This window comes from Zalophus californianus, chromosome 4, assembly GCF_009762305.2.
Source record: "Zalophus californianus isolate mZalCal1 chromosome 4, mZalCal1.pri.v2, whole genome shotgun sequence".
In the NCBI taxonomy this organism is placed as follows: Eukaryota; Metazoa; Chordata; class Mammalia; order Carnivora; family Otariidae; genus Zalophus; species Zalophus californianus.
The window spans coordinates 33,268,242-33,280,768 of NC_045598.1; the positions used below are offsets into that span (position 1 = coordinate 33,268,242).

The 12,527-nt window shown below is 40.2% G+C and overlaps 1 protein-coding gene across 1 annotated transcript in view; it reads left to right on the top strand.

The window, feature by feature from the left end:
• The window catches only part of CCDC30 (coiled-coil domain containing 30), a 95,140-nt gene extending 84,441 nt beyond the window's left edge, over positions 1-10,699 (top strand). Inside the window, 5 exon segments of the mRNA XM_027581159.1 lie at positions 426-562; positions 3,576-3,687; positions 9,676-9,740; positions 10,092-10,187; positions 10,189-10,699. Of these exon segments, the coding sequence (XP_027436960.1) occupies positions 426-562; positions 3,576-3,687; positions 9,676-9,740; positions 10,092-10,187; positions 10,189-10,288 (510 nt within the window). The 3' untranslated portion in view covers positions 10,289-10,699.
• Positions 10,700-12,527: the final 1,828 nt, after the last annotated feature.

A 12,527-nucleotide genomic window follows, 5' to 3' on the forward strand; every position in this document is an offset into this window, starting at 1 on the left:
TGGTTGCCAAGTATGGGAGCTAAATTTCCATCTCCTCCCTTTGTCTTAAAAAAACTATCACCCCAATGCAGATGGAGTTGTATTATATGTAAAAATGTCAGACTGGAGCTTCGGGGAATTCAGTTGCATTTGGTAGTGATTTGATATACCTATGGTATTAGAATACACATGAAAGGCTTGGGACCTTATTGGAAGTGGAGTGCTCAGGTATTTTTAAATGTTAACCCGGGAGAATGATTAATTGTTCAAAAAAAATATAAGACCTAAAATAACCAAAATAAACGGAAGAACTATCTAGCTGACAATGTCAGCAAACAGGTGAAAACAGACTAGGGGGCGGGAGAGGAAAAGTAAAGAAGGGAAATTTGCTGTCAACTTCGTAATTCTTCCTCCTGCTGTGGTAATGAGGGGCTTCTTATCTCTAGGAGAAGGCATTCCAGGAAGAAGTCACTGCTCAAAATGACACACTGCTCCTAGAGAAAAGGAAACTTCTGAAACAACTCACAGAGCAAGAAGAATTAATCCACAGCAACAAACGGGTAATATCTTCAGTCCAGAACGGGTAGGTGCGGTCCTGCCCGAGGAGCCAATGAACTCTGCAAAGATGTTTCTCCCTCAACAAAGAGATTGTTCCAGAGACAGTCCTTTGGGTTTGCAGCCCATCTCATAACTATTGCTCTGCTGCCTGCTGTTTTCAGCAATTCGTGCAAATGTTATAAAATTAACGAGAAAAAGATCATGGAGGAGGTGGGTCAGCTACTCAGTTGGGCTCTTGCGCATAGGCATTGCCTGACTGAGGACCTAGCTGTGCTCATTCTGGCCTGTCACTTTATGTGTTGACACTCACTTTTATCATCTGATACCTCTGGAATCAAGGTAGATCAAGAGAGGAACAGGCTCATACCTAGTGACTTAAATTCATGAAACCTATAGGATGCCAATTGTATTAATTTATAATGAGAAATGGTCCCAACAGAGAAGAATTCACATATCAGCCAGCCCAAGTGCTCTCTCCTCTATTAGGAAACTCCAGTTACAATGAAAAGTTTTCTTGGAGCATGAATTAGGGCAATGAGAGCGGTTTGATCTTAACATGTAGAGTCACCAATAATAACTATAATGATTAACATTTTTTAAGCACTTACAATGTGCTAGGCATTGTTCTAAACTCTCTCTCTCTCATCAATCCTCACACCAATCCCATGAGGGAAGCTCTGGGATCAGCCTTATTTTATGGATGAGAAAGCTAAGGTCTAGAGACGCTGAGGAACTCGGGCAGCCTAGTCAGTGACAGAGCAGTGTGTGCTTGGCCTCAGTAGCTTGGCCCTAGAGCCCAAAGCACCACAGTCTGTGGGGGAGATCTGTCCGGCAGACTGGAACTCTCCTTTCTGCTGTTGTGGGCACACACTTCTCAGGGCAGGCCTGGGGAGTCTCTGATGATCTCTTACTGTCTGTGTCTCCCCTTTTATATAGTCTATATGAACCATTGCCCTTCTCAAGCTAGGTCATTGATTCTGACATTCCCAACACAACTGACTTATTACCCATGCCTTGACATTAATGATGTTCCCCTCTTGCCCTCCTAAAGACACCTTTTGGCCATCTGGATTGGACTTGTATGTTTTCCTTGGAGTTAAGTTTCTTCTACAGGATGCTGCTTCCTTTTACAGATGAAAAAACTGAGGCTCAGATGTGGTAATTTGCCAAGGGTTACACAGCTCGTATGTGGCAGAACCCGAACTCAAACACAAATCTCTGATCAACGCTATTGTACCATCATGTGTCCCAAATACACTGTGGCCCTGGAGAGTGAGCCTGGTGTAGTGCTTAGGAACTCAGGCTTAGATATCGGAAAGATCTGGATTGGCATCTCAGCTCTACCACTTTCTGGTTTTATGTCCTGAAACCAATTGCTTTTCTCTGGGCTTCAGTTTCCTCATCTCTAAAATAGGCTCCATAACAATATCCATCTCATGGGGTTGTCGCAAGGATCAGATGAGCCAACACATGAGCAGGTTTAAGTGTTTACTCTGTGGGTAGGGCACGGTGCCTAAGCACATGATAAGGCCGTGGTAAATGGTTGCTGCTGCTGCTATTACTACTGCTGCTACTACTGCTGCTGCTCCTACTGCCACTACTACTATTACTACTGCTGCTGCTATCACTACTGCCGCTGCTACTGCTGCTGCTACTATTACTACTGCTGCTGCTTCTGCTGCTGCTCCTACTGCCACTACTACTATTACTATTACTGTTGCTGCTGCTGCTGCTGCTATTACTATTGCTGCTACTACTGCTGCTGCTCCTACTGCCACTACTACTATTACTACTGCTGCTGCTGCTGCTGCTTCTGCTACTGCCGCTGCTACTGCCACTGCTACTATTACTACTGCTGCTGCTACTGCTGCTGCTGCTACTGCCGCTGCTACTATTACTACTGCTGCTGCTACTGCTGCTGCTCCTACTGCCACTACTACTATTACTGCTGCTGCTACTACTGCTGCTGCTCCTACTATTACTACTGCTGCCACTACTACTATTACTATTGCTGCTGCTACTGCCGCTGCTACTACTGCCACTACTACTATTACTACTGCTGCTGCTGCTACTGCCACTACTATTATTACTACCGCTGTTGCTGCTACTACTGCCACTACTACTATTACTGCTGCTGCTACTACTGCTGCTGCTCCTACTATTACTACTGCTGCCACTACTACTATTACTATTGCTGCTGCTACTGCCGCTGCTACTACTGCCACTACTACTATTACTACTGCTGCTGCTGCTACTGCCACTACTATTATTACTACCGCTGTTGCTGCTACTACTGCCACTACTACTATACTACTGCTGTTGCTGCTACTATTACTACTGCTACTGTTACTGCTGCTGCTACTACTATTACTACTTATGTGGCTACTACTATTACTACTACTGCTGTGGCTGCTACTACTACTATTACTACTATTACTACTGCTGCAGCTGCTACTATTACTACTGCTCCTGGGCTACTGCTGCTAATACTATTACTACTACTGCTGCTATTACTATACTATTGCTGCTGCTGTTACTACTACTGCTGCTGCTACTATTACTGCTGCTTCTGCTACTACTGCTGCTGCTGCTGCTGCTACTATTACTATTATTGTTGTTGCTGCTGTTACTACTACTACTATTCCAAAAGTATGGGATGACTGTATGAGATGAGAACTAGATGCAGGCTGTGTAGCTACAATATTTGAAGGGATGCAGTCTCTTGTTTCAGCCCCACCCCTAAATGGGATCATATCCTTTGTCAGATTTCTCAAGGGCTAGAATTGTGCCTTCCCTTCCATACTCTTGCATATGATATGTCTCTGTTCTCAATATGTTTTTAATGACTCTGTACAGGCCAAAAGCTTATTAATTTCTACTTGGTCTTGGAACATGGTGGGAATTATTCTGCCAAAGTTGGTTCCATAATCTGGGGAGTGGGCTAAGACCCAGAGCTAGTGGTAAGTGGGACATAGTTTTGAGTTTTTAGTAATGATCCAGAAATGTTTAGTTATTCCTCTGATCTATCCCATTCTTAGCGTACTTCTTCTGGATAAAGAAAATAGGCAATTGCAGGAAACCACTTTCCGTCTTACACAGCAGGTTGGCCTCTTAGAGCATATCATAAGGAGCATCCGGATTCACAGAGAGGTAAGATGCATGCTTCTGTCGTGTCCTTCATATGAAGCCTAGTTGCCAAGGTTATTGTGTTCTCTCTTCATCTTCGTGTAGCTGTAGGCTGCACTTGGCTTCATGGTGGCCTGTGGCAAAGAAGCTCATTGGCTGCACCAGAGCAGCAGACCCTGAGACTGCTCTTGGCCAGCTTTGCTCTTCATTGGGTTAGTTTGGGGCCCAGACTCACGACCCTGAGATCAAGTGGGGCCCGAACTCATGACCCTGAGAATAAGACCCGAGCCGAGATCAAGAGTAGGACGCCCAACCAACTGAGCCACCCAGGCACTCCTGGGTCAGCTTTTAGTAGACACTCTCCTCCTATGTGATCCCAAAGAGATTGTGCATGCCTCATAGCTTCTTTAACACTGTATCACTATTGTCTTTTTGCTTCTGTATCTCAACTCAGCAGTGAGATCCTGGAGGGCGAAGATTGTATTTCATATGTCATTTTTTCTACAGACAGGTGCTCCATAAATATTTGAGAATGAATATTAAATGCTTTCACATGTATACCTCATTCTCAACCCTGTTTGCCATGGATTATTCTAGCCCTGTCTGAGAAATGAGCAAATCTGAGGCTCAAAGAGGTAAATGAAGATAGTCTGGTCTGGCATGGGTCAAGCCTAAGGAGAACAAAAGAGTCAGAGAAAAAGCAATTAAGTTACAAAAATCCAAGCAGACAAGTAGCCAAGTCTAGAGAGATGTGCCAAATAGTATAGATTCAGAGAAGGTCCAGAGTCTGGCTGGTGAATGTGTCAGTGAGAGGGACTTCAGTGATCAGAGGTGCATTCTGAATCCAGGATAGAGGCTTCTTGCTTTCTCTCCTGGCTTGTATCACCTGCTAGATGTTTCCTTCCAGGATACTTCATGTAGATCCTGCTTGTTAGGTACTATTGCTATGAGCATAAGACCCATATCTGGTTTGCTCTCAGAAAGGTGATTATTTCTGGAGTGCCTGGATGGCTCAGTCAGTCAGGTGTCCAACTCTTGATTTTGACTCAGGTCATGGTCTCGGGGTTCTGGGATCAAGCCCCGTGTTGGGCTCTGCACTCAGCACAGAATCTGCTTGGGATTCTTTCTCACCCTCTCACTCTGCCCTTCCTCCAACTCATGCATACACTTTTCTCTCTCAAATAAATAAATAAAATCTTAAAAAAAAAAAGAAAGGTGAGGGGTCCCTGGGTGGCTCAGTCGGTTAAGCGTCTGCCTTTGGCTCAGGTCATGATCCCAAGGTCCTGGGATCAAGCCCTGCATTGGGCTCCCTGCTCAGTGGGGAGTCCGCTTTTCCCTCTCCCTCTGCCTGCTGCTCTGCCCACTTTTGCTCTCTCTGTATCTCTCTGTCAAATAAATAAATAAAATCTTAAAGAAAGAAAGAAAGAAAGAAAGAAAGAAAGAAAGAAAGAAAGAAAGAAAGAAAGAAAGAAAGAAAGAAAGAAAGAAAGAAAGAAAGAAAGAAAAAGAAAGAAAGAAAGAAAGAAAAAAAAGAGAAAGGTGATTATTTCCAAACTATATGAGTTGTTCTGTATATTTTGTCCAAAGTAGAACTGCCAGATTATGTGGCTTAATTTCCAATAGTTTATGTTTTTGCTTGAGCTACAATTGTTCTCAACTGTCTAGTCATTCACTATTTTACTTATTTATTCAACAAACATTTATCAATTCAGGAAACTATGCTAAGTCCTAGGAATATGAAGATAGACCCTGTTTCTGGAAGTCTTTAGTCTAGTAGAGAAGGAAAGAGATATACATGAACAAGCACTATAGTATCATAGGTGCTGAGTTAGAGCCTTAATGGAGTATATATTAGACCCGATAGCTTTGAGATCCACACATTATCCTCGAACAAGATAAGAAATGTGACAGGGGTCACGACTATAGTACCTCAAGCTCCACATTTCATGTGTCACAAAAGTACCAACTTGTAATATCTTCATACCTGTTAAAACAACTCCAAAATTGTTTTTAAACTTAGAATCTTAAGGATCTTCTGATTCAATCCCCTCATTTTATACAGGAGGGAGATAAAACTCAAGAGAGGTTAAATGGTATACTTGAGTCACGCAATTACTGCTGACATTTCCCACATCTCCTGATTCTCAGTGATTGAGTATCGTACTACAAACAGATTAGTTTATAGATCCCTGAGATCAGACATATCCTAGATCTCCTCCTTCCTTGCAACACCTCAGAGGCTGAAATAGTGAGAGCTTGACATTTGTTGAGTGCTTGCTATGCGCCTGTTACTGTGCTAAGGATTTTATGTACATTATCTCATTTAATCTACAAAATAACCTTGCCATTTTCACAGCTGAGGAAACTGAGCTCTAGAGAGGTGAAGTGACATCATTGCCCAAGACATATCACCAATAAGTAGAAGAACAGGGACTGAAATAAACTCTGTCTGGTACCTTGTTCTTAGCCACTATCTCGTAATACCCCAAGTCTACTGTTTCCCTTTTGGGGTATGGGGGTAACCAGGGACATAGCCTTGTAAGAGACCATGTTGCTTCCTGTTTTGTAATCCCATCTTTCCTCTCTAATGGATTATAAACTCCATGAGAGCAGGAACTACGTCTATTGTGTTACCCTCTGCATCCCAAGCCCTTAGTACCTGGGTTATAGCAACAACTTAACTCATCTCCTTTCAGTCTTTCCTAATCTGTCCCATGCATGCCTCCAGACTAATCCTCATGAAGCCCCGCTTGCCTTCATAGTACTTCATCTCACAGAGTTTCAGAGACTTGCTTTGTCTATCAGATAAAATTCATTCATTCAACAGCTATTTACTAGGCATATACAGGGTGCCAGGCCTCATACTGTCCCCCCTTGTAGTTTGGATGTGGTGATGTACAAGATACAGTGTCTGCCCTCACAGAATTCAGCTCTGATGAGAGTGACCATCATATAACCAGCAAATACCATACGCTGTGATGAGTTCTACAATAGCAGTAGGCCCAGAATGCTGTGAAGGCAGGCAGAGTGGCATCTAAACCTGTCTGGGGTGGTTAGGGAAGGCTTCCAGAGTTGATGTCTAATCCAGAGGAACTGAAGCCACATAGGAACTTCCCATAGTTCAAATAACTTTCTGACATCAAACAAGTCTGATCAAATGAAACCAATCTATTTACTGTTTCCCCCAAAGCTCTGGTTTCCGACCTCTGGATTATGTATTTCCCTTACTTGGAAAGACACATCCCATCTTCCTTCCTTCTCTCATCTTCCTGGCTTTTGTCTTTTGAAATCCCATTGTTCCGTTAGTCTATAGCCAGAGGGGTCTTCACAAAATATAATCTGAGCATATGACCCAAAGCCATACAATGACTTACCACAGTCTTCTTTAGGCTCTTCTAGGAAATCCCTCTCCCTCCACTGCCTTCTCCCATGACTTCCCTGCCCCAGATTTTCTTTTGGCTGGTTCCTACTGTCCCTCATAATTCAACCTAAATATCTTCTCTTCCATAAAGCTTTTTCTGAATCCTCCCCTCTCCAAATATGGCTTTGTGTCCTTGATAGGTTTTCTCACTGCACCTTACGTCCCAAATCCCAGCTCAGCATTTTACTAGTTGTGTGAAAGAAGGAAACCTCATTCACCTTCTAGTTCTTTCATCTGGGAAAAGGAAGTAATAACACTCAAAAGTGGCTGCTCCACACCAAAATCTGTATGTGAATATTTATAGCAGCATTACTGATAATAGCCAAGAGGTGTAAACAACCCAAATGTCTATCAACTGATGAATGGACAAATAAAATGTGGTATATCCATCCATACAACAGAATACCATTCAACCGTAAAAAAGAATGAAGTATTGATCCGTGTTATAATGCAGATGAACTTTAAGGATATTATGTGAAATGAAAAAAATCCAGTCACCATGTATTATATGAGTCCATTTATATAAAATGTCCAGAATAGGCAAATATATAACCATAGAAGTAGCTGAGTAGTTGCCTAGGGCTGAGGCATTGAGGGATGGGGGCTGTAGTTAAAGGGTATTAGGTTTATATTGGGGGTGATGAAGCTATTCTAAAATTTATTGTAATAATGGTTGTGCAACCCTGTGAATATACTAAAAACCGTTGAATTGTGCACTTTATTTTTATTTATTTATTTGAGAGAGAGAAAGTGCAAGCGGGAGGTAGAGCAGAGGGAGAGAGACAAGTAGACTCCACGGTGGAGTCTGACATGGGGCTTGATCCCATGACCTTGAGATCACATGAGCCAAAACCAAGAGTCAAATGCTTAACCAACTGAGCCACCCAGGCACCCCAAATTGTGCACTTTAAATGCCTGAATTGTATAGTGTGTGAATTATTTCTCCATAAAGCTATTATAAAAATGAATTAATAAATGAATGCATGAATAAATAAATAAATTCAGAGATGGCTACTGGAGATAAAGTAGAATAATTAAAATAATGCATATGAAGTACCTAGTGTATTGCTTGGCAAATAAATGGCATTCAATAAATACAGCTTCTTTTTCTCAGTAAATATACATACATTTGTTTCTATATAGAACATTTATTGAGTTCCTCCTATATGGTAGGTATGCTTATGTTAAATAATTTTCACAATAACCCTGAAAGATTAGTGATTAATTGTTATTCTCACATTTTAAATGTAGGAAACAAAACTCAGAGAAGTAACGAGACATATCAGAGTCTAACTAGTAGAGCCAAAATTCAAGCATTGCTCTCCTACCTCCTAGTCGAGTAATATTTTTAACACATAAATTTCTCTGAATGCTAGTTTTTTCTTCCTTATAGAAGCTTCTCATTTATTTCAGGATAACTAAGAATTTCTCACAGAAACGAGTTGGCCTGTATAAAAGGTTAAACAGAGGTCCAAGTTTAGGGGAATCAGTAAACCCTCATAATTGTATGTAAAATTTGGTCTGTATTGATCGGTTTGTGTGAGAAAGAGTATTTGGTTTTTAAAGTCACAGATTTTACAAAAAAATAGATACTTTTTTTCATGATTTAAAGGGACAGAAAATGTTTACCAGAGTAGTAAGTAAAAACTGAACCTAGTAGAACAGAATGATTATATCAGCTAATATGAGGTAATTCATGTAGGAAAATAGATATAATAAGCAGGCTTACAATGAAAATGTTAATATAAAAGTATAAGATTTATAATTACCAGATATTCTATAGGTATTTAGGGATTAAATTTTTTTAGTTTTATTGAGATGTAATTGACATACAACATTCATTGTATAAGTTAAAAAGTATAACTTTTGTTTTGTATAACAATGATTTGATATATATATATATATATATACAATGCAAAATGATTATCACGGTGAGATTAGTTAACATCTGTCACCTCACATAGTTATGATTTTTTTTCCTGATGATGAGAACCCTTAAGATCTGTCTTAGCAACTTTCAAATATACAGTATTGTATTGTTAACTGTAGTCTTCATGTTGTACATTACATCCCCAGAATTTATCTTGTAACTGGAAATTTGTACCTTTTGATCACCTTCACCTAATTCCTCCATCCACCACACCCCCACCTCTAGCAACCACAAATCTGATCTCTGCTTCTATGAGGTTTTTTTTTTTTTTAGATTGTACATATATGTAAGATCATTCTGTTATGAACATGGGGTGGGGTGCTGATATCTTCAGACAGTGATTTCATTTTCTCCAGATACCCAGAAGTGGAATTGTTGGATCATATGGTATTTCTGTCTTTAATTTTTTGAGGAACCTCCATACTGTTTTCCACAGTGGCTGTACCAATGTACATGCCCATCAACAGTGCACAAGGACTCCCTTTTCTCCACATCCTTGCCAGCATTTGTTATCCCTTGTCTTTTTTAGGATGGCCATTCTAGCAAGTAGGAGGGGAAGGGATTAAATTTTTAACCAAAAATATATATAAAGCGCTCTTTTTAGGATCATATTGCCAATGGCTTATAATTATAATTTTAAATATCCTTTCTTTTCTTTCAGGAGACAATTTGTGACATCGCTGAATTGGAATTATTGAATAAAATCTTGCCCTTACCAAACTCCAGGTTGGTAAAGTCAAGACAATCATCTGCAAGCCTGAGAGTCATGACTGCCTAACTCATCCTGAGTTGCTGGCTTAACAAAGCATAGCATTTGGGAGTAATGTTTCTATATTTAGTATTTGAATCTTTTCCCAATCCCTTCTCTCTTTCCACCTCTTCACCCCCACACCTGACAGAATCTTGACTTAAGGTAGAAAGTAATCCATAAACATAAGTTTAAGCTAAATGTATTTGATTTCCTTTGTGTTTGACAGTTGTAAAAACTGAAATCCTATTGATACCTTATCCCTGTAACCCCAAAGTGCTACCAAGAGATCCTGTTTTCACCAAGTCCTCACATATGGCCATTCTTAGTTTTTCAGGAACAGGTTTAGTAGAGTTGGTTGGAAGTCTTCAAGAGATTAAAGAACATACATCAGAAGCAGCAATGGCAAACCCCAAGTCTCCCGACTCTTTCGTGTTCACAGAATTCTGAAGCTGGATACATGATCATGGCTTTTCTGAAAGAGACACACTGTATCCAAGAACAAGACCAAAAGTCAGACCTATAAAATCACTGATGGCTAAGACTAGATGGATCAAAGCTGCTAACTTAAAGCTTGGGCATGAGGGTGGAACATGACATGGAGAAGAGTTACCATGGATCCCCACTGGATGTCAACCAGGAGTCCTCAGAATTGCTGATAAATTCATTAAATCAGTTTTAAAAATAGATTCTCAAGTTTGTTTAATATCCTCAAATATCCTTGTATTGATCAGTAATAGTGACTTAAGTTCAATGGTTTAATTAAGGGTCTGTTCAGCAGAGCACATATATAGCTAATTCAGCACTTTCCCCCTATTATCATGGGTATTATTTATTTTTTAAAAGTAAAAACAATGTAATTGTATTAAAGCAAATACTTTAAAAAAGAAAATCTCCTGGGCTCCTGGGTGGCTCAGTTGGTTAAGCATCTGCCTTCGGCTCAGGTTATGATCCCAGGGTCCTGCGATCGAGTCCCGCATTGGGTTCCTTGCTCAGCAGGGAGTCTGCTTCTCCCTCTGCCTCTCCCCCCTGCTTGTTCTCTCTTCCTCTCACAAATGAATAAATAAAATCTTTAAAAAAAGAAAAAGAAAAGAAAAGAAAATCTCCTATAATCCTGCATTCTCAAGACAACTATTTTCATGTATTCCTTTTTGGTTCTTATTCAAAAGCATATATTTTTAAGTGGTTGTTATATTGTATGTTCATTTTCACAGCCTGATTTTTAGTTTAATATACCATAGAACACGGGTGCCTGCCTGGGTGGCTCAGTTGGTTAAGCGACTGCCTTTGGCTCAGGTCATGATCCTGGAGTCCTGGGATCGAGTCCCACATCAGGCTCCCTGCTCAGCAGGGAGTCTGCTTCTCCCTCTGACCCTCTTCCCTCTCATGCTCTCTATCTCTCATTCTCTCTCTCTCAAATAAATAAATAAAATCTTTAAAAAATATATACCATAGAACATTTTTCTGTATTTCAATAGTCTTCATAATTATTCTTTCAGTAGCCACATGATATTCTATCATGTTGATGTTTTATAAATTCTCTCGTTGTTTGCACTTAAGTTGTTTCTACTTTTTCACTATTTGAGATTATGCTGTGGTGAAAGTCTTTGTGAATGTAGCTCTTTTTTTCTCTTGAGTTACTCCAGAAAAGATTGGCATAATTGGGTCAGAAATACAAATGTTATATAGTTTTGGTATATCACTTGTTGCGTTGCTTTAAAAAAAAAGTGTCAACATAATGTTTCTATTGTCAACCTCTTTTTTTCTTTTCTTTTTCCTTTTTTTTTTTTTAATTAAGTAGGCTCCATGCCAGCATGGAGCCCAACGTGGAGCTTGAATTCACAACACTGACATCAAGACCTGAGCCGAGATCGAGTGGGATGCTTAACCAACTGAGCCACCCTGGCGCCCCTATAGTCAACCTCTTTTAAGCCTCAATTTCTTGGTCCATAAAATGGGAACAGTAGTCATTCCTGTCTCATAGAGTTGTGAGAACCAAATGAAATGAAATGTGTATTTAGAACTTAGTAGCTGCTTAACAAAAGCTAGGTATCATCATTTATTTTCACCATCACTTTGTACTAGTTTTTCCACAACCTCATCAACATTGGATATTACCAATTTAAAAAATTTATTTTAAAATAGTTGCTATAAATTATACTGAAGGGTGATTCCTGCTGTTCTTTCTTCCCATCCTTATTCTCCTCCTTTTTCTTCTTCAATTGGAGATAGAGAAGGAGACCAAGGGGAAAGGAAAAGTAACCAAAAATAAAGACACCTGAAGTTGAAACATTGAATTTTTATATGTAACCCTTGCTTCCTCAGATGACTGACCTAGAAAGGATGATCAAAGGATATAGGACATAATAGCTATGATATCAGATATATGCTCTGACTCCAAACCTTGCCCAAGGTCACCTTCTTTCACTATTGAATCCCTACTATGTGCTATTCAGTAGTAGGCATTAGAGCTACACCTGTGAAGACAAAACAGCTTCTGCTTTCCTGGAGTTAATGTGCTATTAGGTTGGAGGGTAGGTATGTGTGTGGGACAGGGACACAGAGGTGGGGAGATAGACCATATAATTTTGGATGGTGAGTGGCATGAGGAAAATAAACTAGTGATGCATCTGAAAGAGTGGCCATGGGCTACTTTAGGTTGAGTGACCGCTGAACTGAGACCTGAGCTACAAGGAGTACTCCCTACCTTCATTAAGACCTAGAAAAATGTTAAAAACAGTTAACAGCTAGTACCAAGACTCTAT